The sequence below is a fragment of the Neolamprologus multifasciatus genome, chromosome 6, assembly GCF_963576455.1.
Source record: "Neolamprologus multifasciatus chromosome 6, fNeoMul1.2, whole genome shotgun sequence".
Taxonomy (NCBI): domain Eukaryota; kingdom Metazoa; phylum Chordata; class Actinopteri; order Cichliformes; family Cichlidae; genus Neolamprologus; species Neolamprologus multifasciatus.
Window position 1 is genome coordinate 18,965,139 of NC_140444.1, and position 27,000 is coordinate 18,992,138.

Sequence of the window (27,000 nt, forward strand, 5' to 3'; positions counted from 1 at the left end):
TTTGAAGTAGTAAGTTAAAAATTTGCCTGTTATATATACTATCTACTAATTACTACTACTAACATTGTATGCAGTTACATGTTTGTAACTGGAGGATATGCTATGGCTGCTATACTTTATGTTCTCCTCACTCCAAACTCCACTGACTTTCCTATCATTTCAATTTTCCACTATATTTGTTTTTATTAATTTCATACAAAGGTCAAAATAGTATTTTATATATATATCTTCTCAAAATTGTTTGATTCTCTAGATATTTGTACTTGACGTTAATCTTAACTTACAGATAATTATGTTTTATGATAATAACATATATTATGTAACAAGTATTTTTTGACATAATATTTTCTCACGTTAAACCTCAGCAGTTGTACCAATCGCATGTAAAAATTGTTATTCACAGAAAAACAAACAATATCATGTTGTTTGTGCTTGATTACTAGCCAATTTATTATTATATAATTCATGTTCTATGATTTTCTTTAGCCACTGCTTTCTCCTTTGTTGTTTTATTTCTTTAAATTATTATTTTTTTTACTAAGTTACTTTCATTCACTCATTCACACAAATTTTAAATTTGGTTTACACTGTTTTACCTCACTATTTTTATTTTCTATATATGCTATCATGTCACAAAACTATAGGATTCTAGCAGTAACAACTTGTAAGCTATAATATTTAATAACAGTGAACACATCAAATAGAGTGTAAATGCTAAATATAACAGTATTTTATACTAACTAACAATTCTATATATTGTGTTGCTTACAGTTAGTAAGTATTGAAAAGAGACAAAAACAGTCAAGTAACAGTGATTCTATTACTTTGCTTACCTCATATTTTCACTCAAATACCTTATAATTTTTTTAATTCAAAGTTTATTATTTAAAAAAATGTTTATTTGTTGGCAAACATGACTATAATAGCAACAATCTTGAGAAGTTTTGTTTGTCTGTTTTCAGTCCTTGTACCTTTGTTCCATATGTAGGTTTATCTGTTTCATCTTGTTTTTGGTATATCTTGCAATTCATTTTTAATGCATAGTCAAACAATTTAGATTATTATGGTACTTATTTACATTCTATTCATTTTGTTACACCTCTTGGCTTTGCTTATGCTGTTGCTGCTCTACCTCTCTTCAAGTGTCTGGGGACTACTTTGTCTTCTTTGGTCTTCTTTTTGAGACTTCCTTATTCTCTGCCTTGTCATCTTCTAACTCTGTGAACTGAAGATGGATTTTTGATGGCATTATCTTGGTGACAATTTTCTGATGTCTCTCTCCCCCACTTCATTTGTCCCTTATGTTCTGTACCCTTTTTGGTTCTAAAATATTTTTCACTGAAGACGATGAATCTGAATCGACGGAAACATTCTCCTTAAGAACTAATCAACCTCTTGACCCTGCAACCCTTGCGAGCCCAGATCTCCTGTCAGACACACAAGATGTCAGAATGTCTGCTATCTTTACTCCAGATATCTATGAAGAAAGAGCTGAAACTAATAAATCGGAAGAAAGAGAATCTGTGGCCACTGTAGAACAGTTCAAAGACAGAGTAGAAAAGGCTGGTGAAATTAACAATCGGACGAATGTTAGTAAACTGAGAGGACAACAAATTAATGATATCAAAGATAAATTTTCACTCTATGGGACCAATGCCCTTGAAGAGCCAGTCATTAAGAACATTGACATTGAGAAACAAAGTTTAAGTAGATCTTACACAGATGTTAGAGACATCACATTGTTCTCCCCCCCTACAACACAGACAGAAAAATGCCTTGGCCAGAAATCTGCTAGGACATGTGGTTCTCAACAAGATCTTGTCCAAGATGGATTTGAACAGGTCATTGAAAACCATGCAAACAAAAAACACCCCCCAGATATCAAGAAACCTATTCGGAAAAAACTTAGAGACAGATCGCGTTCTGGATGTAGCAGTTCTGAGGGAGAGTTGGAAAGGATGAGCTCTGAGGAGTCTTTAGATGGTGATACTATTCTTAAAGAGAGTAGCCTTTTATCCACCCAAGTTGTCGAGCCACCAGCTTCTCCTTTGGTGGTTGAGACACCTATAGGATCAATAAAGGACAGGGTAAAAGCTTTACAGAACAAAGTTGAAGAGGAAGAAGTGCAAAAAAATACTCAAGTCTTTACATACGATGGAAAATCTTCTATTACCACAAAGAAAATGGAGGAAGCTATGCCAGAACTTCCCAGAGTTCCTAAGTCACCTAGATCTCAGACAGAAAGATTAGAGGAAACTATGTCAGTGAAGGACCTGATGAAAGCTTTCCAAACTGGGGAGGACCCGTCAAAGAGTAAATCTGGGCTTTTTGAACACCAATCCTTGCAGTCTTCTTGTATTTCCACATTGATTTCTGAATCACCAGGTTCGGAAACAGTGCATGATATAGAACAAAGACCTACACAGGAGCCAAAATCACAAATCCAAACTCAAAGGCCCACGAATTTCCATCAACAGAGTAGTGTCAAGAAAGGTGATCAAACAGACATCAAGGATGAACCAGCAAACTTAATCAGCTGTCAAGAATCACAGTTCACTTCAGACAGTGTTTATATTGAAAAGATGGTTACATTTAGTGATACTGTTCAACGAGATGATGAAAGTGTTAGCCCATTGCGAGAAGTATCAAACTTGTCAGAGAAGGAGGGATTCTCTGTGAAACATCTGATAAAAACATTCCAGACTGGGCAAGAAGATCAAAAAAGTAAAGCGGGACCTCATTCAACACTGATATTAGATTCTAATGATTCTGAAGAGAGAGAGACAGCTGAACAAAGTCCTACACAGGAGCCAGAACCACAAAGCCAAACTCAGAGACCCACAGTTTTCCATTCAAAGAGTGATGCTGATGTACACAGCATCATAAAGACAGACACAGATGATCAATCACAAAGTTTAATCAAAGCGGAACCACAGTTAATTTCAGACATTTCCCTGTTGAGAAAGACAGTTACGTTTGCTGACACAGTTCAGTATGATGCTGTTAGCCCACAGCAAGATGTGCCAGAGTTTTCAGAAAAGCAAAATATGTCTGTTAAGGAGCTGATGAAAACATTCCAGTCTGTAAAAGACCCCTCAAAAACTAAAGTGGAACTTTTTGAACACAAACCTGTGGCTTCCTCTATTTCAACATTAATATCCCATTCAGGAGATTCTGCAGAGATACAGAGTACTGAACAAAGTCCTACAAAACAGATAAATACTCAAATCCAAAGTCAGACCCTCACAAATGTACATCAACAGAGTGATGCCAAGCAATATGACCAAGCAGAATTGGTTGATCAACCAGTAACCTTAATCAAAAAGGAATCACAGATAATTTCAGATATTCCTTATGGAAAGTCACTAATATTTGTAGATACACTTCAGGGTGATCAATTATGTCTTAATAAGGGGCCAAAGATGTTACATAAAGATGCCATGTCTGTGAGGGAGCTAAGGAAAACATTTGAGTCTCAGAAAGACCCTTTGAAGAGTAAAGTTGGAGCACTAGAGTCAGAGTCAGGCATTAAGTGGAGTGAACACAGTCCCAGAAATGAGCCAAAATTGCAAACCCAAATGCAGAATATCACAACTTTCCGACCGCAGAGAGATGTGAAGGATTTAGACGCCCAAACTGGCCCTCTACAGAATCCTGAGAGTTCACAACAAATGTTAGATATTTCTTGTTTTGGAGAAACAGTAAAAAATGCTTATGGAATTCAGTTAGATGACGGAAGGGTTAGCTCTTGGAGTGATAATTCAGAGTTATCAAGAAGGATAATGCAACTCAAAGAACCGGCTATTAGAAAGAGTATATCTGATGATTCACAGATTAGCCCTGATCGCAGACCTTCTGAGGACTTTAGTGCTGACATAAAAGCTGAGCTGGAGGAATGTCCAAAGTACCAGCAGTTCAAGCAAACAGCTTCAGATGTCAGACATCAACTTGAGACACCTGAAGAGGAGAGCTTTGCTCAGGATTCTGATACTTATTTTGTGGAAGACATAAGTCCCAAGTATCTTGAGAGTCACAAACATAAAGGCATTGATAAATCCTCAGAGACTAGTGTTATTACAACATATCACTCCAGCACTGGTGAGAGAGACAGTTCTGAAGGACTCATGTCAGGACTGAGCAATGAAATCCATTCGTACTCTACTAAAGAAGATGGAATGTACATTATACCATCAGAGGAAGATCAAATCCAAGTAGAGATAAAAACATCTAGTCAGGCTGATGTAATTAGAGAGAAAGAACTCATGCCAACTTCAGTAACTGAGACTTCACTCCAGGAGGTTTGCATTGACAAAAAGGTACATCAGCAATCATATGAGCAATCCGCAAAACCAAAGGAGATGGCAGGGATGCTATCCCTGCTGAACAGTGACCTGGATCAGTACCTCAAGGACAAGGCAGCGAAAAGTGAGCATGCAGAGGAGGTTGTTGTTCAGGAAAACTTTGAACAAGTTATTCACACCAAAATACATCAGTCTTCTAGTGCTGATATGAAGGATGATATTAATGATGAAGAGACACAGATTAATGTGGCTGAAGTAAAAGAACTAACACCATGTTCTATATCAGAGACTCCATTTCAAGAAACTTGCATTCAGAAAAGCTTAAGCCTACAACAGTCTTCAACCGAAAAGCAATCTACATCTGAGAAAAATATGTCTGGCCTGTTGTCACTTCTCAATAATGACTTAAATCAACATCTTCAGGAAAGGCCAATGGCAGTACAATCTGAACCAGAAGAAGATCTAGTCCATGAAAGTTATGAAGAAACTGTATTGTCAAGTAATGATTTACAGGACAAACTAGGTGGTGAGGAAAATGAAGTCCTGCAGACTAATGTAATTACAGAGAAAGGACTCACACCAACTCCTGTGAGCGAGACTCAATTTCAAGAAAATTGCCCTGAGAGAAACTTAAAACAACAAGAATCTGCAAGTGAGAAGAATATGTCAGGCCTGATATCACTTCTTAGCAGTGACCTAGTTCAACATCTCAAAGAAAAGCCAGTGACAATACAATCCCAACCACAAGAAGAGCTAGTCCAAGAGAGGTTCCAACAAGTCATATTGACACGTGATAATTCGGAGGGCAAAATAAAGGGAGAGCCAAATGAAGAGCTTCAGACAGATGTAATTGGAGACAGAGAAATACCAAGTTCAATGTTAGAAACTCCATTCCAAGAAGTTTGCATAGAGACAAAGGCACACCACCAGCCATCTACATCTGAGAAAAATATGTCTGGCATGTTGTCACTTCTTAGCAGTGACTTAAATCAGCATCTTCAGGAAAAGTCTGTGGTAGTGCAATCTGAACCAGAAGAGGATGTAGTCCATGAGAGATGTGAACAAACTACTGTGAAAACTAATGATTTACAGGTCAAAATAGCAGAAGAGGCAAATGAAGAGCTTCAGACAGATGTAATTGGAGACAGAGAATCAGTTTTGGAAACTCCATTCCAAGAAGTTTGCATAGAGACAAAGGCACACCACCAGCCATCTACATCTGAGAAAAATATGTCTGGCATGTTGTCACTTCTTAGCAGTGACTTAGATCAACATCTTGAGGAAAAGTCTGTGGTAGTGCAATCTGAACCAAAAGAGGATGTAGTCCATGAGAGATGTGAACAAACTATAGTGAAAAGCAATGATTTACAGGTCAAAATAGGGGAAGAAACAAATGAAGAGCTGCTGACTGATGTAATTAGAAAGGAAAAATTCACAGCAACTTTGGTAAGTGACACTCCATTCCAGGAGGTTTGCACAGAGAGAAAGGCACACCACGAGCAATCTACGTCTGAGAAAAATATGTCTGGCATGTTGTCACTTCTGAGTCATGACTTAGATCAACACCTGAAGGAAAAGCCAATGGCAATGCAGTCTGAACCAGGAGAAGATTTAGTCTGTGAGAGATGGGAACAAATTATAATAAAAAGTAATGATTTACAGGTCAAAATAGGGGAAGAGCCAACTGAAGACCCACAGACTGATGAAATTAGAAAGAAAGAGCTCGAGCCAACTTCAGTAACTGAGACTCCATTCCAGGAGGTTTGCATTGACAAAAAGGCACATCAACAATCATATGAGCAATCCGCAAAACCAAAAGAGATGGTAGGGATGCTATCCCTGCTGAACAGTGACCTGGATCAGTACCTCAAGGACAAGCCAGTGAAAAGTGAGCATGCAGAGGAGGTTGTTGTTCAGGAAAACTTTGAACAAGTTATTCACACCAAAATACATCAGTCTTCTAGTGCTGATATGGAGGATGAGATGAATGCACAGACAGATGAACAGACAGAGATTAATGTGGCTGAAGTAAAAGAACTAACACCATGTTCTATATCAGAGACTCCATTTCAACAAACTTGCATTGAGAGAAACTTAAAACAACAACAGTTTAAAACTGAGAAGAATATGTCAGGTATGGTATCACTTCTTAGCAGTGACCTAGTTGAACATCTCAACGAAAAGTCAGTGACAATACAATCCCAGCCACAGGAAGAGCTAGTCAATGAGAGGTTCCAACAAGTCATATTGACAAGTGATATTTCAATAGACATGATAAGGGGCGAACCAAGTGAAGACCTTCAGACAGATCTAAGTGGAGGCAGAGAACTAACACCAAGTTCCATGGTGGAAACTTCATTCCAAGAAATTTACATAGAGAGAAAGGCACACCACCAGCCATCTGCATCTGAGAAAAATATGTCTGGCATGCTATCACTTCTTAGTCACGACTTAGATCAACATCTTGAGGAAAAGTCTGTGGCAATGCAATCTGAACCAGAAGAACATCTAGTCCACGAGAGATGCGAACAAATTATATTGTCAAGTAATGATTTACAGGACAAAATAGACGGTGAGGCAAATGAAAACCTGCACACTGATGTAATTAGAGAGAAAGAACTCGTGCCAACTTTGGCAAGTGAGACTCCATTCCAGGAAGTTTGCCTTGAAAAAAAGGTACAATATCAAGAGTCATACGATCCATCTACAAAACCAAAGGAGATGTCAGGCATGCTATCCCTGCTGAACAGTGACTTGGATCAGTACCTCAAGGACAAGCCAGTGAAAAGTGAGCATACAGAGGAGGTTGTTGTTCAGGAGAAATTTCAGCCAGTTATTCAAACCAAAATACATCAGTCTTCGAGTGCTGATATGGAGGATGAGATAAGTGCACAGATGCATGACCAGACACAGATTGATGTGGCTGAAGTAAAAGAACTAACACCATGTTCTATATCTGAGACTCAATTTCAAGAAACATGCATTGAGAGAAATTTAGAACAACCAAAGTCTACTACTGAGAAGAATATATCAGGTATGGTATCACTTCTTAGCAGTGACCTAGTTCAGCATCTCAACGAAAAGTCAGTGACAATACAATCCCAGCCACAGGAAGAGCTAGTCCATGAGAGGTTTCAACAAGTCATATTGACACGTGATAATTTGGAGAGCAAAATAGAGGGAGAGTCAAAGGAAGAGCTTCAGACAGATGTAATTGGAAACAGAGAATCAGCGTTGGAAACTTCATTCCAAGACGTTTGCATAGAGACAAAGGTGCACCACCAGCAATCTACATCTGAGAAAAATATGTCTGGCATGTTGTCACTTCTTAGTCATGACTTAAATCAGCATCTTCAGGAAAAGTCTGTGGTAGTGCAATCTGAACCAGAAGAGGTTGTAGTCCATGAGAGATGTGAACAAACTACTGTGAAAACTAATGATTTACAGGTCAAAATAGCAGAAGAGGCAAATGAAGAGCTTCAGACAGATGTAATTGGAGACAGAGAATCAGTTTTGGAAACCCCATTCCAAGAAGTTTGCATAGAGAGAAAGGCACACCACCAGCAATCTACATCTGAAAAAAATATGTCTGGCATGTTGTCACTTCTTAGCAGTGACTTAGATCAACATCTTGAGGAAAAGTCTGTGGTAGTGCAATCTGAACCAGAAGAGGATGTAGTCCATGAGAGATGTGAACAAACTACCATAAAAAGTAATGATTTACAGGTCAAAATATCAGAAGAGGAAATCGAAGAGCTGCAGACTGATGTAATGGTAGGCAGAGAAATACCAAGTTCAGTGGTAGAAACTCCATTCCAAGAAATTTGCATAGAGAGAAAGGCACACCACCAGCCATCTACAACTGGGAAAAATATGTCTGGCATGCTATCAGTTCTTAGTCATGACTTAGATCAACATCTTCAGGAAAAGTCAGCAGTAGTGCAATCTGAACCAGAAGAGGAACTAGTCCATGAGAGCTACAAGCAAGTTATAGCAATAAAGGATTTCAAACAAGAAACTCATGTCTTATCTCCTGAATATAAAATGATGTCACCAGGAGATACAATTTTTGACAGAATGGATATCACTAAAAAACAACCTTTGGAAAGTGGTTGGCACACATGTTCTAAAGAAGATGAAGGCCTGAAGAGTTTTTCATCTGGGGAAATTAAAACGGAGTGGATGGTGGATGGGAAGTCATATGCACATGACTATAAAAGTGACCATGAAGATGTTAGTGTTGCTGTCTCTGATTCTGTTCTTTTTCAAGTACCAAGTAGTTTTAACACACTACAGCGACCGGCTGATTTAGAAAATCTAAACACTGTTGTATTTGATGACCCAGCTAATGAGTCATGTCATCAAGATTCACTAGAAGCTAGCCCTCTTGTGGAGGATAAATCGTCACAGAAATCCCCTGATTCAATTGAACCAAGCCCTACCAAAGAATCTCCTTGTCCAGACTCTCTTGAGGGAAGTCCTACTCAGTCAAACAATGCAGACGTTAAGATCCCAGCAAAGACTGCTGTATATGAAGATTATGCTTCCCAACTCAGAGCATGTTTTGCTTATGACGAAAATATTTACTCAGATGAATGTGAGCATGTTGAGCATGATAACAATCTTGAGACAACTGAAATACAAAGTGAAAATAAAGAAGACAAATATTCTGAATCCACAAAGAGAGTAGCTCATGGTGAGAGTCTTCACATGTTTGTAAGGCAAGGCTGTTTTGACAAAGAAGAAAGGGCGGTTGATGGCACCAATAAACAGTTAACACCAGAGGAGGAGATGTTTAAAATGGCTGCAAAGATCAAAACATTTGAGGAGATGGAACAGGAGTCTAAACTGCGGATAGAAAAATCTTTTGATGCTATTGTACTATCAGAAACAAATGGTCATGAAAATGGTGAGGTTGATCTTAAATCTGGCCCAGTTTCACAGTCTGTCCCACAAGATACAATAGAGAAAATAACAGAGAAATGTGTGACAGAAAGCATTCACAGACAAAAGGAGGCACTGAATATTACTTTTAATAAGAAGGAAGAAACTCAGTCAGATCCTAAAAGTACTCACTCAGTTGACAGTTCACTGTGTTTAACTGCAACTCCAGATGAACCTGATCAAGAATGTGAGTACTCTGTGCCACACAAAGATAAAGACACTATTGGAGGTGCAGTCACTGACATTCCTTTTTCTGGCTCAGATGAACATCATTTAAATGATGACAAAAAAGTTGGATCACCATTTACAATCGGTTCAGCTTCAGTCAGCCAACCTCAGACTACGGTGTGTACTAAAGAAAGAGAATTTGTTGTAGAGTGTGAGGGTCTTTGCATTTCAGAGGACAAAAAAACACCAGATAAAACACCAGGTGATGAAAAAAACCCTGATCCATTTCAGTTTCAAGAGGGAAAGCTATTTGAAATGACCAGAGGTGGAGCTATTGACATGACAAGAAGCCTTGATGAAGAAAGGGAAGCATATGCATTTTTTCATATTGGGAAACATCCAGTTGATGAAGTTGTCCCAGAAGAGACTGAACACTCTCAATCAAAGTCTTTAACTTTACAGATGAATGATTATGTCTCAGATGTAACCCATCAAGAAACCCCAAATTCATATTTGACTCAGGGTACCAGTGACAAAGCATCTAGTCCCAATTCTGAAACTGTCATCATAGCTACAAGTGGAAAAGTTACTACAGTTGAATGTGCCAGCTCTAGCTCTGCTTTAGACAATAAAAGCCTTGAAAGTCTTGGTCTAAGCTATCTAGACTCTACCATAGCCGATCTTCAATCAGACATATCCACAGTCGCTCATTCATTCTACTCAGACCAGAGCCATGATTTCTCAGATGATGATGATGATGATGACGTTGAGGAGGAAGAAGACCAGTGCTCAGTCATAGAGATGGCCTTTTCATCTGGTCAGCCTAGCATGCCAGCATATAATCAGGACTCACCCACACCTTTGACAAAACCAGCCACGGCAGTTAAGGGAGATGGTCATTATAAAAAAGCCAAGAAAGACACACAGATATCTCAAGTTCATGGAGAAGAAAAAAGTTCCACCTTAGCCCGTAGGACTAGATCTGAGGCTAGTGACATAAATAAATCCTCTGTAAAAGACAGCAGGAGTTATTCTGATAGTAGTCAGCCCACTAATACAACTGACCTTTCCCCTTCCAAACTTACTGTAATGACGCAAGAAAAAGCTTTACCTCATATGATCTCGACATGCTCTTCTCCAAGGAAAGACAGCCAACTGTCCAAGACTATAGAAATATCTGTTAGGCCTTCTTTGGATACCGATGATATAAGTAGCGCTAGTCACAAGAGCCCAGATTCTGTTATCTTCACATATGACATTCCTGCTTCGCATAGTTCAGGTTCTGATGGCAGTAGAGTAGAGCCAACAGAGCATTTGTCTTGTGAGACAGAGGATGTATTTGAATCCAGGCCTGCCTGGAATGAAACAGTGGAAACTCAGATGCAGAGAGTCATCGATGACCAAACTTCAGAATGTACGGCAGGTATGGCCAGACTCAAAGTGGGTTTTTACATTCTTATCTCTTCCTCTCAGCTGCAAGAGCCTTTTCCCTCCTCCTAAGAACAATATCAACATTACTCATTTTGCATTGCTTTCATATGTTGTGACTTGTCTGGTCCCACCTTGCACAGTTTAGTGTATTTTGTATGTGAGTATGTGTGCCCCTATGTGTATATTTTTGTGTTGTGCATGTAAGTTACTTTCCCATCTGTGTTTGTGAATATGCAGTCTCAAGATTGAAGGGCCATGTTGGCTAAAGAAATAGTCTAAGTAGTTTTAATGAAGACTTATTCATTATAGATGAATGAATGATTATTATATGAGAGTATTGTCTGTACTAATAATCCAGCTTTACTATTATCAAAATAAGGAAAAGCAGATCTATAACATTACTTACACTAATGACTGAAAAGCATGATGTGCTGATCGTGACTAGTCATTTGTAAGAAAACATTAATTCGTATCAAATTTCAGCCTTTATGTTATCATCTACGTCATTATTACAGATCTACATTTATTTTACAGCCTATAGCATAGAATCCTCGTGAAATATTATTTTACACGTACATATTCACATAATATATACCTGCAATATGTAAAATAAAATTTTACTCAGTATATTTTCACTTCAGGAGTTGTTAACATTTAATGTTTGGCTATGTTGGCATTTTTTTTAGTCGATTGGCAGGAAGATGCTGACAGGAAAGAGGAGACATTAGCTATCATTTCAGATCTTCTTGGCTTCAGCTGGACTGGTAAGCTGTCAAATTATGCAATTAATTTTAAGTTTTATATTTTAAATTTTAAACATGCAATGTACTTTAGGAAGAGGCTGTATTTTAGGTAGAGGCTGTATTTACTGCATTTTTCAAATGTTATTTTAACTTTAACTCAACTATTCATCATCAGGAACAGATGGTATTATACATAATTCAACTCTTTTGTTATTTGATTTGTTCTCCACCTCTCAAGAACTTGCAAGAGAACTGGAATTCAGTGAAGATGATATTCAGCTAGTGAGAACAGAGAATCCTAATTCCCTCCAAGAGCAGAGCCATGCTTTACTGCAGCGCTGGGTTGAACGTGAGGGCAAACACGCCACAGGTCCATACCATTTTGTCCTGCCAGATATGCCTTTATGAAATTATTTGTGCATTTGGTAGACCCATATTCAAATCGCTGATTGAATACAAATGTTATATTTTCAGTTTTTAAGTAATAGAAATGAATGTCTTCTAGTCATCTATTAATAAATTATTGATTCTTCCACAGAGGACTGTCTGATTAAGAGGCTGACTAAGATCAACCGCATGGACATTGTTCATCTTATTGAAACCCAGATGAACAAGTCAGTTCAAGAGCAAACATCTAGAACTTATGCAGAGATAGAGAAGACACTGGATCACAGTGAAGGTAGTTGTACTTCTTAGCACATTGAAAACCCTACCTTACACCAAGCTCCCTGTGTGTTTACGTTCATTCATATATATATATATATATATATATATATATATATATATATATATATATATATATATATATATATATATACATATACATATATGTATTGTTTTTAGTGTCAGTAGCCTTATCTTCAGTCCAAGAGGATGCAGATAGCCCCAGAGTTGTGAGAAAAGTGGAGTCAGATCGCAGACCACCCCCAGCTGTTTCAGAAGAGGACCTCTCAGTCGCGTCCCTACTGGATATTCCTTCGTGGGCAGAGCCTGTTGGACAGATCCATTCAGAGAGCATGCATGGTGACCTATTGGAGGAGCTTGAAATCCCGCAGTAAGTTATTCATTTGAAAATATTCCTGACTCTGCAAAATGCACTGGCAGTGCAACACAATGTCAGATCAAACTACTCCTTTTCTCAAGCCTAATGTTTCCCACCAAGTTGTCCTCAGGAAACAGAACAGTGTCCTATCCTGCTTCAGGCTGTTCTTTGTGTCATATAGTGGGTGCAGTTCTTTGGGTGTGTTTTCCTTTTAGCTTGTCAGATTAGGACTCTGAGACGCACATTTATCATCAAAGTTAGATTTTGTGACATATCTTTCTTTTTGTTCTGCAGTGAGTTGAATCCTAACTTGTGGACCTCTGAGGATGTAATTACACGTGAATCAAGTCAAGACAACTTAGATGAGCAAGTAAGTATGCAGCCCACTTCTAAAGAAGCTGCATTTGGGAGCCAAGCAACTCAAGTTTATGACCCCAAAGTGAAAGACCAGGAAGCTCATTTCATCAGCTCTTTCCAAGGTGGAGCTCAAGTCAAAGATGGTCAAAGCTTAGAGCACTGTGGGTGTGAAGACAAGCAAGGTCAATCGTGTGAAATTCACTCATTTCACTCATCTTTTTCTGTCAGAGACTTTACTCTGAGGCTGTCAGAGTCAGACAAAATTGAAACTGATGTCAGTAAGCTTTGTAATGAATTACATTGTGCACCCTTGTTTTGCAGTAGAGATCCAGCCAGTTCTAGTGAGATCACAGCCCAGTTCAAGAGAGTACTCTATAGTCATGACAAGACCACACAGGTTTCAGGTGTGGACATAGACACCAAACCCTTCAAGTTAAGCAAAGAAGAAATAACAAAGTGCAATATATATAGTGAAGTCATTCTGGAAAACTTGCCCTTCATTGATGATAATGCTGATATGCAGGCAACTGAACTCAATATTGCAACAGCTAAGTCCAGCAACGTGAATCCATTTAAAAATGGCATACAGACAATGATGCCATGCAGTCAGACAACCTGTCGCCCTCATTGTATGGCTTGTGACTCAACTGAGATGATCTGTAATTGTTATTCTACTACTCCAAACAGTAACAATGTTGTAGCAGAAGCAAACAGGTCCTGCATTACTGAGCCAGAATATTTGTCTTTCCACTATTTCCAGCCTGTCACTTATCTCACACCACAAACACCTGAGTGTGGTATCACATTACCTTCCACTTTTATAGACTGCAGCCGATTGACCCCTGATTCTTTAGCATCTGAAGAGCAGTGTGGCTCCCTTTCTCCCGCTAATGAAAGTGGTCACTTCCTTCCAGATGCATGGATGTTAAATGAATCTGTACCTAGATGGTCATCCCCCGAATCTGTCATGTCAGTTAGTGATTATAGAGCAATGTCACCTGACTCTCCTCAGGGTGGGGAAAGAGTATTACCTCCAGACTTTTCAAGTATATTTGATGAGACTTATGCACTCTCTGTTATGTCTGAGAGATGTAGTTCTCCAGAAGTTACAAACAACATCACTGAAAATGAATATAACACCTGTGAGTCATGTAGTTACGACCACAAACCGCTTTTTGGGTCAAAGGCTTTTGTTCCTGTAATTTCCCACTCTAGACCAGTATCAAATGACTATCTAATCTCTAAATATAGTCCAAGACATGAGGGTGAAAATTTAAAGAAAGAATCCAGAACATTCTCACCTGTGATAGTAGAAAATGAATATGGTCGTTCAGTTCACAAAGGAATATCTTCACCTGACTTGTGTGCAGCTATTCATGACAATTTATCTACAGATAGGGATTGCCGACCATCTTCCCCACAATCGCAAACTTCTCAGTGCAGTTTTTCATTTCTCGAACTATTGCTGTCACAGCCAATTCGCACACAGCTAATGAATCAACACTGTCATTATTATTTACAGTATTCAGGAGAAAATCCATCCTCACCATCCCTGATGTCAACTTCTTACCAGAAATTCAGTGTAAAGGAAGCAGGTCAAAGTAGCCCTTTGATGGAGGATTATGTAGATTGTGATTGCCCTCCGTCTGTCCCCCAGCAATCTGCCACATCAGTTTATCTTCCACCACATTTTTCTGCTTCACAGCACCAGCATAAAGCATGTGATGTCAAGCAATATACTATAAAGAATTGCTCATCTCATCTTAATAAATGGCGAGATGATAACACCACAGATGCATCAGATTCATTGATATGTCACATGAAAGGACGAGAAATACCAATTATGGATTCATCTACTCTTACATGTGTAGAAGTCAAAATCATTGACACTGAAGAAGAGTGTCAATGATTTTGAAGAAGAGTCATTTCAATTTAGGCCACTAGTTTCTGGTGTCCAAAAATTAAGAGAGGAAAGGAGTCAATCTTACCTTGATTACTGGTTTTCAAAGCTGGAAGCAGAATCTTTAGAAAATAATTCATTACCAGGGAAGTCAGTTGAAGATTTAACAACAAAGCCAAAATTGGCTCCAGAATACAATGAAATGAAAGAGACTATAAATTTGACTTCGGTGAAAGAATTATCATTAGGAAACTCTTTCTCACCTACCAAAGACCAACACCAAAAACTTGAAACTTGTGACAACTCGCAAAAAATATCTATAGCCCAACCACTTGTGTTTGACTTAGTGGAGAGACCAAAATACATTTTGGACTTTCCAACGATAACTCAATTCTCTAACACAAAAAAACCCTTAAATGAAACTGTAAACAAAGACTGTCAGTATGCATTATTCACAACTGAGAAGCAAGCACTAAGGCCATGTTTGAAAATTTCACATACATCGCTAGGAAAACAGAGGGATTATGTATTTCCTGTAGATACAAAATTTTTGGGGACCGTATGCCCTCTAACTGAAAAGGAGTTAACCCTTATCAGTGACTTGAGAACAGTACCTACACAAGTTTTTGAGGATAACAAAAAAAATTCAAAAGATTTCTACTCTTCAAATATTGAACTTACACGCTCAGCTTTTAATGTAAAATCATGCCCAAGATTGCGGCCAAAATCTGCTGAATCATTGGAGTCTGATGATGAATTTAGTCCTCTCTCTCCTGACTCACCTGTTACTCAGTTCAGATGTCCCCATAATGAAGAATTGCTAGAGCCTGCTTCAAGAACTTTGACCTATGCACAGGTTGTGCGAGGCTTTACACATGACAACAAATGTGACACTTTATTTGACTTCCAAAGTAGTGACTTGAGAAGTATGCCTTCTGCATCTTCACCATCAGAAGCATCTGATACAGAACATACCCTTTATCTTCTAGACGAGTGGGTGGCGGAATTAAGGCCCCAGTCTCCTGAATCGCTGGAGTCTGAAGGTGAATTTAGGCCACTCTCTCCGGACTCACCTGTTCCTCAGTTCAGATGTCCCCATAATGAATGTAATGTGGAATTGTTAGGGCAAAGTTCGGTTACACCAGAATCAGCATTTTCAGACTGGGAAGATTCTGATTTGTGTCTGGAAATTATGTTTGATGAGACCAGACCAGTGTCCTCTCAGTCACATTCATCTGATTTTAGTCTGGATTTGTTATCATATAATAGAGCGTTGTCTCCAGAGTTTGTGTCTCCTGGTTTGGACTTTTCACTCTTGAACAGTTGGCTGGCAGACTTTAGAGCATCCTCCCCAGAATCTGTGGTGTCAGTTCATCAGTGTCCTCATTCTTCTGTCATGATGTTAAGTCCAACAATCAGTCAACATTGTAAGTACTCCTTGCAATATTCTGAAAATAGGCCCACGTCGCCTCTTTCAACAATGTCCGATAATGATGATTTAGAATCTTGTCTTGCACAAATGTTTGACGACAACAGACCAGATTCACCAGATTCCTACTCTTCAAATGTTGAAGTTAAACACTCAGCTCTTACTGTAAAATCATCCCCTTTGCTGCCTGCTTCAAGAACTTTGACCTATGCACAGGTTGTCCGAGGCTTTACACATGACAACAAATGTGACACTTTATTTGACTTCCAAAGTAGTGACTTGAGAACTATGCCTTCTGCGGCTTCACCATCAGAAGCATCTGATACAGAACATACCCTTTATCTTCTAGACGAGTGGGTGGTGGAATTAAGGCCACAGTCTCCTGAATCGCTGCAGTCTGAAGGTGAATTTAGGCCGCTCTCTCCGGACTCACCTGTTCCTCAGTTCAGATGTCCCCATAATGAATGTAATGCGGAATTGTTATGGCACAGGTCGGTTACACCAGAATCAGCATTTTCAGACTGGGAAGATTCTGATTTGTGTCTGGAAATTATGTTTGATGAGATCAGACCAGTGTCCTCTCAGTCACATTCATCTGATTTTAGTCTGGATTTGTTATCATATAATAGAGCGTTGTCTCCAGAGTTTGTGTCTCCTGGTTTGGACTTTTCACTCTTGAACATTTGGCTAGCAGACTTTAGAGCATCCTCCCCAGAATCTGTGGTGTCAGTTCATCAATGTCCTCATTCTTCTTCCATGATGTTAAGTCCAACAATCAGTCAACATTGTAAGTACTACTTGCAATATTCTGAAAATAGGCCCACGTCACCTCTTTCAACAATGTCTGACAATGATGATTTAGAATCTTGTCTTGCACAAATGTTTGAAGACAACAGATCAGATTCACCAGATTCCTACTCTTCAATTGTTGAAGTTAAACACTCAGCTCTTACTGTAAAATCATCCCCTTTGCTGCCTGCTTCAAGAACTTTGACGTATGCACAGGTTGTGCGAGGCTTTACACATGACAACAAATGTGACACTTTATTTGACTTCCAAAGTAGTGACTTGAGAACTATGCCTTCTGCGGCTTCGCCATCAGAAGCATCTGATACAGAACATACCCTTTATCTTCTAGACGAGTGGGTGGTGGAATTAAGGCCACAGTCTCCTGAATCGCTGCAGTCTGAAGGTGAATTTAGGCCGCTCTCTCCGGACTCACCTGTTCCTCAGTTCAGATGTCCCCATAATGAATGTAATGCGGAATTGTTATGGCAAAGGTCGGTTACACCAGAATCAGCATTTTCAGACTGGGAAGATTCTGATTTTTGTCTGGAAATTATGTTTGATGAGATCAGAGCAGTGTCCTCTCAGTCACATTCATCTGATTTTAGTCTGGATTTGTTATCAGATAATAGAGCGTTGTCTCCAGAGTTTGTGTCTCCTGGTTTGGACTTTTCACTCTTGAACAGTTGGCTGGCAAACTTAAGAGCATCCTCCCCAGAATCTTTGGTGTCAGTTCATCAATGTCCTCATTCTTCTTCCTTGATGTTAAGTCCAACAATCAGTCAACATTGTAATTACTACTTGCAATATTCGGAAAATAGGCCCACGTCACCTCTTTCAACAATGTCCGATAATGACGATTTAGAATCTTTTCTTACACAAATGTTTCAGGACAAAAGACCAGAATCACCAGATTCCTACTCTTCAAATGTTGAAGTTAAACACTCAGATCTTGCTATAAAATCATCGCCTTTGCTGCCTGTTTCAAGACCTTTGACGTATGCACAGGTTGTGCGAGGCTTTACACATGACAACAAATGTGACACTTTATTTGACTTCCAAAGTAGTGACTTGAGAACTATGCCTTCTGCGTCTTCGCCATCAGAAGCATCTGATACAGAACATACCCTTTATCTTCTAGACGAGTGGGTGGTGGAATTAAGGCCACAGTCTCCTGAATCGCTGGAGTCTGAAGGTGAATTTAGGCCGCTCTCTCCGGACTCACCTGTTCCTCAGTTCAGATGTCCCCATAATGAATGCAATGCGGAATTGTTAGGGCAAAGGTCGGTTACACCAGAATCAGCATTTTCAGACTGGGAAGATTCTGATTTGTGTCTGGAAATTATGTTTGATGAGATCAGACCAGTGTCCTCTCAGTCACATTCATCTGATTTTAGTCTGGATTTGTTATCATATAATAGAGCGTTGTCTCCAGAGTTTGTGTCTCCTGGTTTGGACTTTTCACTCTTGAACATTTGGCTGGCAGACTTTAGAACATCCTCCCCAGAATCTGTGGTGTCAGTTCATCAGTGTCCTCATTCTTCTGTCATGATGTTAAGTCCAACAATCAGTCAACATTGTAAGTACTACTTGCAATATTCTGAAAATAGGCCCACGTCACCTCTTTCAACAATGTCTGATAATGATGATTTAGAATCTTGTCTTGCACAAATGTTTGAAGACAACAGACCAGATTCACCAGATTCCTACCCTTCAAATGTTGAAGTTAAACACTCAGCTCTTACTGTAAAATCATCCCCTTTGCTGCCTGCTTCAAGAACTTTGACCTATGCACAGGTTGTGCGAGGCTTTACACATGACAACAAATGTGACACTTTATTTGACTTCCAAAGTAGTGACTTGAGAACTATGCCTTCTGCGGCTTCGCCATCAGAAGCATCTGATACAGAACATACCCTTTATCTTCTAGACGAGTGGGTGGTGGAATTAAGGCCACAGTCTCCTGAATCGCTGCAGTCTGAAGGTGAATTTAGGCCGCTCTCTCCGGACTCACCTGTTCCTCAGTTCAGATGTCCCCATAATGAATGTAATGCGGAATTGTTATGGCAAAGGTCGGTTACACCAGAATCAGCATTTTCAGACTGGGAAGATTCTGATTTTTGTCTGGAAATTATGTTTGATGAGATCAGAGCAGTGTCCTCTCAGTCACATTCATCTGATTTTAGTCTGGATTTGTTATCAGATAATAGAGCGTTGTCTCCAGAGTTTGTGTCTCCTGGTTTGGACTTTTCACTCTTGAACATTTGGCTAGCAGACTTTAGAGCATCCTCCCCAGAATCTGTGGTGTCAGTTCATCAATGTCCTCATTCTTCTTCCATGATGTTAAGTCCAACAATCAGTCAACATTGTAAGTACTACTTGCAATATTCTGAAAATAGGCCCACGTCACCTCTTTCAACAATGTCTGACAATGATGATTTAGAATCTTGTCTTGCACAAATGTTTGAAGACAACAGATCAGATTCACCAGATTCCTACTCTTCAATTGTTGAAGTTAAACACTCAGCTCTTACTGTAAAATCATCCCCTTTGCTGCCTGCTTCAAGAACTTTGACCTATGCACAGGTTGTGCGAGGCTTTACACATGACAACAAATGTGACACTTTATTTGACTTCCAAAGTAGTGACTTGAGAACTATGCCTTCTGCGGCTTCGCCATCAGAAGCATCTGATACAGAACATACCCTTTATCTTCTAGACGAGTGGGTGGTGGAATTAAGGCCACAGTCTCCTGAATCGCTGCAGTCTGAAGGTGAATTTAGGCCGCTCTCTCCGGACTCACCTGTTCCTCAGTTCAGATGTCCCCATAATGAATGCAATGCGGAATTGTTATGGCACAGGTCGGTTACACCAGAATCAGCATTTTCAGACTGGGAAGATTCTGATTTGTGTCTGGAAATTATGTTTGATGAGATCAGACCAGTGTCCTCTCAGTCACATTCATCTGATTTTAGTCTGGATTTGTTATCATATAATAGAGCGTTGTCTCCAGAGTTTGTGTCTCCTGGTTTGGACTTTTCACTCTTGAACAGTTGGCTAGCAGACTTTAGAGCATCCTCCCCAGAATCTGTGGTGTCAGTTCATCAGTGTCCTCATTCTTCTTCCTTGATGTTAAGTCCAACAATCAGTCAACATTGTAATTACTACTTGCAATATTCTGAAAATAGGCCCACGTCACCTCTTTCAACAATGTCCGATAATGACGATTTAGAATCTTTTCTTACAAAAATGTTTCAGGACAAAAGACCAGAATCATCAGATTCCTACTCTTCAAATGTTGAAGTTAAACACTCAGATCTTGCTATAAAATCATCGCCTTTGCTGCCTGTTTCAAGACCTTTGACGTATGCACAGGTTGTGCGAGGCTTTACACATGACAACAAATGTGACACTTTATTTGACTTCCAAAGTAGTGACTTGAGAACTATGCCTTCTGCGGCTTCGCCATCAGAAGCATCTGATACAGAACATACCCTTTATCTTCTAGACGAGTGGGTGGCGGAATTAAGGCCCCAGTCTCCTGAATCGCTGGAGTCTGAAGGTGAATTTAGGCCGCTCTCTCCGGACTCACCTGTTCCTCAGTTCAGATGTCCCCATAATGAATGTAATGCGGAATTGTTAGGGCAAAGGTCGGTTACACCAGAATCAGCATTTTCAGACTGGGAAGATTCTGATTTGTGTCTGGAAATTATGTTTGATGAGATCAGACCAGTGTGGTCTCAGTCACATTCATCTGATTTTAGTCTGGATTTGTTATCAGATAATAGAGCATTGTCTCCAGAGTTTGTGTCTCCTGGTTTGGACTTTTCACTCTTGAACAGTTGGCTGGCAGACTTTAGAGCATCCTCCCCAGAATCTGTGGTGTCAGTTCATCAATGTCCTCATTCTTCTTCCATGATGTTAAGTCCAACAATCAGTCAACATTGTAAGTACTACTTGCAATATTCTGAAAATAGGCCCAAGTCACCTCTTTCAACAATGTCTGATAATGATGATTTAGAATCTTGTCTTGCACAAATGTTTGAAGACAACAGACCAGATTCACCAGATTCCTACTCTTCAAATGTTGAAGTTAAACACTCAGATCTTGCTATAAAATCATCCCCTTTGCTGCCTGTTTCAAGACCTTTATCGTATGCACAGGTTGTGCGAGGCTTTACACATGACAACAAATGTGACACTTTATTTGACTTCCAAAGTAGTGACTTGAGAACTATGCCTTCTGCATCTTCGCCATCAGAAGCATCTGATACAGAACATACCCTTTATCTTCTAGACGAGTGGGTGGCGGAATTAAGGCCACAGTCTCCTGAATCGCTGGAGTCTGAAGGTGAATTTAGGCCGCTCTCTCCGGACTCACCTGTTCCTCAGTTCAGATGTCCCCATAATGAATGCAATGCGGAATTGTTATGGCAAAGGTCGGTTACACCAGAATCAGCATTTTCAGACTGGGAAGATTCTGATTTGTGTCTGGAAATTATGTTTGATGAGATCAGACCAGTGTCCTCTCAGTCACATGTATCTGATTTTGGTCCCAATTCTTTATCAAATAATAGCCCTTCGTCCCCAGAAAATGAACGCGACACAACTTCGTCCCAAAAATCAAGTCATGCTTTCAGAGAAAAATCAACTTCAGTCAAGGCTTTTTCATCAGATTTTGAACCTCTATCTTCTCAAAACCTATTAGTTAATAAAAACCATACCCAGGTACACACGTCATCTTTGCATTCCTTGCCATCACAGTCATATGAAATGAGATATGTTAGTGATTCTAGCATACAAAATAAAGTTTGTTTTCCCAAACTAATGTCATATCTTTCTGATCCAATGTATAAAGGAAAATGTCCTTGTTGTGATATTATATTTTCTGAAACCATCCACCTATTTAGTCAAGTCAGTTGAACATCACAAAACCATCCTGACACAATAGTAACTAAAATGGTTCAGTTTTTTTTTTCTCTAGTTTTTCACCAGTCACCAGTCATCTTTTTTTGCATAACAACTATTGTGTTAGGATCTTCAAGCATCTCTATTGCAATGCTGAAGACACCCATAATCTTGACTTATGAAGTTAATTTGATAAACTGTGTGATTCCCCTACGCATATATTCTATTTATCCTTTATTCCTCAATGCAAGTAAGGCCAACTATTTACTGCTAGGGCTGCTAGGTACTACTAGGATCATGGGATTAACTCAAAATGAGCTTAATGTTCTTTATTTGTTTTCAACTGTTGCCTTTTTTAGTGAATGTGGTTGTATTTCGAGCCCTAATTTTGAGGGGGGGTTTGTTTATTTGTTTGACCAAGCCTTTCATGTTCCCTAATGTGTAATGTTTAATGATTATCCACGCCAGTTAGGGCTGGTCAATATGGCCTAAAATCCATATCATGGTATAATTTAAAGCATGTGCGGTAACGATATATATCGCGATATATTCTTTTCTTCTGTATAACATACTTTACACACTATAAGGCAGGGGTCGACAACCCTGGGCACGCGTGCCAAGGGTTAACTGATGGCACGACCATATCTGGACTGGCCATCAGTCATACCGGGTGATTTTTCGTTTTTATGGGCCGATTATTTATTTATTTATTTTTGTAACGGTATAAACAATGAAAGGTGGTGGATTGGCCAGATGCTGGTCGATGTGTAAAAATAACTCAGTTGTTTGGTGGTGGCTATGGCGGAGCTTCCACAGAGGCCAGCGGGTGGATGAGGGAAAGGGGGAGGCAGGAGGAGGAGAGACCCGAGGCGGCCGCTGGTCCGAGTGTCAGGTGAACTGAACTTCAGGTAATAAGTTATGACCTGCAGTCTTTCTGGGTCAGAGAAAAACCAAGTTTAGGTGTAGTTTATTTTCGTTGTGCTGACTTTTTACAGTCAGTTACAATAACCCGTACTGCGTACTAGCTAGCATGACGGAGTTTCTATACAGCTGGGCGGGTGCTTTGATGTTACTGATAGTGAACTTTATTTTATTCATAAGGTTAGTTAGTAGAGTTGCCAACCGTCCCGTAAAAAATGGAATCATCCCACATTCAGAGAAAATATTACGTGTTTCGTGTTAAGCTGAAAAGGAACACAGTTTGTCTCGTACTTCAGCTAGAATGGAAAAAGGCACAAAGCTGGAGTTTTTCTGCATCTTTACGCTGCACAGCTGTTTCTGCTTCTCTCATTCTCTCCCCCTCCCTCTCCTGTTGCTACTTCAATCATGAAACTGATCAATGATCAGCTGATCGGCTTTTCTCTCTTGCTTGTTTATCGCCCACTTTGCACCAGAAACAGGAAACCAGCGGATGTCGCGCTAAACAACAGCAACATGTTTTAGCTTGATCAGTTGTTAGAATTTATTTAATATTAATTTCTAGTATCAGCTGATGTTTGCTAGAGCCACCGCTGTAAAAGCTGCTGGTCATGATATCGGTTTGGTTATGTGGTGAGAGGGAAACATGAAGATGAAACCAGGAGATGTCCTTACTGAATCATCAGAGCTGAACAGGTGATGGAGAAACAGGTTTACCTTTTAGGTGACATGAATGAGTTGAAGGGAAGTTATGAACTGTTTCTGAGAAACAAATAACACCAATATCATTTTCTGACAGCTGGTAACTGTGCAGGGGTGGATCTAGCAAAGTTTTGCCAGGGGGCCAGGTAGGGCATTAACAGGGAAAGGGGCCACAAAGAAATGTGTTTCTTTCTTATTCTCATTTAAAAATGTCTAGCTTTTATTAAATAATTATCTGAATCTTATAACCAAAGTTTTTATCTGACGTAAAATGTATAGAAATCATACATATACCAACAAGACAGTGTACATCACCGTCACCACAGCGTTTGTTTTCATTCAAAGGCTTTATGACTTTAATACCTGGTGGGCCGGTCTCTAGTCAAAATGCCCGGGCCGATCTTTTGTCACAGTCCAGCTCTGGGCACAACACGCAGTGAGTTAATCTGAGAAGGTGCATTAAAAAATAAATGGCTGGGCCAGCGGTGCACATCACAAATTAGCTCACATAGACACACTAGTTGTGCCGCTTCTTAATGACGGTATCTTAGCTAACAACCCCAACTACCAGATTCAACTTATAATTGGCTAAAAAATAACTTAGCTTATCGGTGAGAGGGACGTTGCTAGCTGACAGTTTTTTCAAACGATGTTGAAATTTCCACATTCCGACACTTGAAATGCTTCAGGAGCTGTCCGCTCAGCGCAGCATCAGCACCACGAAAATACACGGATACATCCGTAGATTCGAGACTGATCAAACCAGAAGGCTTTAATGAGCAGCTAGATTTGTCTCGCATTAACTGGCTGAGTTAATGCGACATTGAAATGCAGCTGATTGAACTGAAAACCTCAACTTTGTGGGGGGTCAAAGTTTGCAGAACTATGAACGCAGCTGGAATCTGTAGCTGTGCGTGTTCATGGAGCTTGCATTTTCACCTGCTGGACATCACTACCTGACAAGTTTAACTGTCTTCAGAACATTGCAGAGGCATTATTGACAGTATTTGGCTCTACATATCTGTGTGAGCAGATTTTCTCTCACACGAAGAGTGTCTTCAGGTAGCGGTCTGCATGCTGGACACTCGTAGACCTGTGTCTCTGAGTGGGAGACCAGAGATCACATTAACATGTGTATCCCTGTATTAACAAACATGTCATAGTGGCTCAGTTTATTTTTCTTATCATTGTTGTGAGGAGACCATAAAGAGCATTTGCATTTTCTGTTGTACAGTTCATTTGTTGTTATGGAGTTCTTGTTATGGATAAAAAGTGTCTTTTTTTGTTTCAAAACAGCTGATAACTATTCGCTGATAGCTGCCAACATCTGCGAACAAATATAATTCTATAAAGTTGTTCTATATAGTGTGTAACTGTTAATATAGAGTTATTAAATTTATTGCTATTGCAATCATATGGCACATTGACTTCTGAGGAAATTTTAGATGGTACTCATCATCAGAAAGGTTGCCTACCCCCACTATAAGGCATACTTAAAATACTTTCATTTTCTCAAAAATCGACAGTGTGCCTTATGTCTGAATTCTGGTTGTGCTTACTGACCTCGAACCAATTTTATGTGGTACACGGCGTGTAGAAATCTGTCAAAAAATGTTTTAGTATGACTTTGGTAAGCTATGAAGGCGCACAGCTTGATGGATTGCCGGAGCATTACGGCTGCCGTAGTCAGGAGCCTCGCGGAGTAATCTGGGTCCAAAACTCCGTCTGTTTCAGGTCCCAAAGTCAAACGAACACTGCGGCATCACAGAGTTAAAAACTGTCTAAAATCTTTCATCCTTAATAAAATAATCAGCGTTGCTGTTTTACCAGGTGTAACGATTAAGTTTAACATCCAGGCATCCATGAAAACAGAATTTATTAAATTTCAGTCAGGAGAACAACTGAGGTAATCCATCCACAATACGAGTTTAGTCATTAATATACTGCAACAACATGGGAATAGAACAGCTGCGACAGAATTCAGCATTATTGAATCAATGATACGGAAGTGGAGGAAGCGCAGTTTTTAGCTTTCCCCATATTCCAAAAGTGCTTCGTCTCTTTGCTATTACTGTCGCCCGGCATAATTTGCAGATGATGTTGTTTGCAGCCGCTGCAATGCTTTCGACCAAAACAGGCGCAGCTAGATGACGCCGTCGACATGCGCTATCATGGTAGAGCGGTATAGTCAATAGTGTTTATCTGTTTTATTCTGTCCAAGCAAAGCTTTTGCATTAGTTGGTAGAGTTACACCAGCAGAAATGCCTATCTGATGCTGTAGGGGCACATTCAAATGGAGGCGTGACAACATAAATTATAAATTAAAGGGTCCCCATCTGGTCAAAACAGTTTTGTTCAGGAGTGCTGAGGTATTTGACTCTGGTTTTAATTTTAAGAAATTATAATATTTGGTGCAAAAAATAATTTAGAAAGGAAATTAAATGCTATATATGTCACTATGTTCCCTGGACAAATAAAAAGTTATCAAATGAATTGTCATCACATGGTGCAGATGGGCCACCAGAGGGAGTTTACAGGTTTTGTACTTTGTCACAGATCATCTGTCTTCCACCAACTCAATTCTTTCTTTCAGACAATAGACATTATAGGCATAACGTTGTACATTCACAGCCCAGATAATAAAATTACCTATCTATCTAATCTGGAGAGACACTGTAATTATTTATGTTTTGCTATTTTTCTTTTATGTGATATGACCATATTATCGATTGTATACACTAGTTTGTATTGTATACAATGTGTATTGTACACTCTATACAGTAGAGTATAATATTCAATCCTACGGGTCCCCCATAAATGTACTGTACAAAAAAAGGTGTACACAGTCAGTTGTTGATGATTTGTTGCCTGCAATCACTAAAATTATTTCAAATTCAGATTAGAGTGAAACTCCCCAACAATCAGACAAAGCCCTATGCTCAAGCAGTAGTAAATGGACTGCTTCTTATATAGCACTTTTCTACTCTGACAAGGCACTCGGAGCACTACAACTTGCCTCATTCACCCACTCATACAAGCACTATTTTTTTCTTTTTCTATGCAATTGCTTTCTGTCTAAAATTCACACTCCAGTGGATGCATCGAAGAGCAACTTGGGGTTACTATCTTGCCCAAGTATATCTGGCATGCAGGCTAGTTCAGACAGAGGATCTGTTGCTGTTGGTTTCGGCAAGTAAGAAGAAAAAATAGAAGAGCATTCAAAAAGATTACAAAATTCTGATTTCACTCTACATTAGTTACAGTCACAGATACATATCTTGAAACAAAGACTACACAAAATGAAACATCTGAAAACGAACCTATAACTCTTTACTAAGATATAAATAACCTTTTTTCAGTTTGTTTTTTAA

The 27,000-nt window shown here is 39.4% G+C and overlaps 2 protein-coding genes across 4 annotated transcripts in view; both read left to right on the forward strand.

The window, feature by feature from the left end:
- The window catches only part of ank2a (ankyrin 2a, neuronal), a 77,237-nt gene that overhangs the window by 42,065 nt on the left and 8,172 nt on the right, over positions 1-27,000 (forward strand). For 2 of the 3 annotated variants that reach the window (XM_085163640.1, XM_085163643.1), the window contains 6 exons: positions 1,345-10,836; positions 11,531-11,608; positions 11,826-11,957; positions 12,126-12,266; positions 12,431-12,641; positions 12,924-12,999. In XM_085163640.1, the coding sequence (XP_085019766.1) occupies positions 1,345-10,836; positions 11,531-11,608; positions 11,826-11,957; positions 12,126-12,266; positions 12,431-12,641; positions 12,924-12,999 (10,130 nt within the window). The remainder of the gene's footprint in view (positions 1-1,344; positions 10,837-11,530; positions 11,609-11,825; positions 11,958-12,125; positions 12,267-12,430; positions 12,642-12,923; positions 13,000-27,000) is intronic. The other variant, XM_085163642.1, reaches the window with a different exon arrangement.
- On the forward strand, positions 14,905-26,516 carry LOC146516841 (uncharacterized). The gene has a single exon (XM_085163644.1). It carries the CDS (start codon positions 15,089-15,091, stop codon positions 22,022-22,024), a length of 6,936 nt encoding a protein of 2,311 aa, XP_085019770.1. The 5' UTR covers positions 14,905-15,088; the 3' UTR covers positions 22,025-26,516.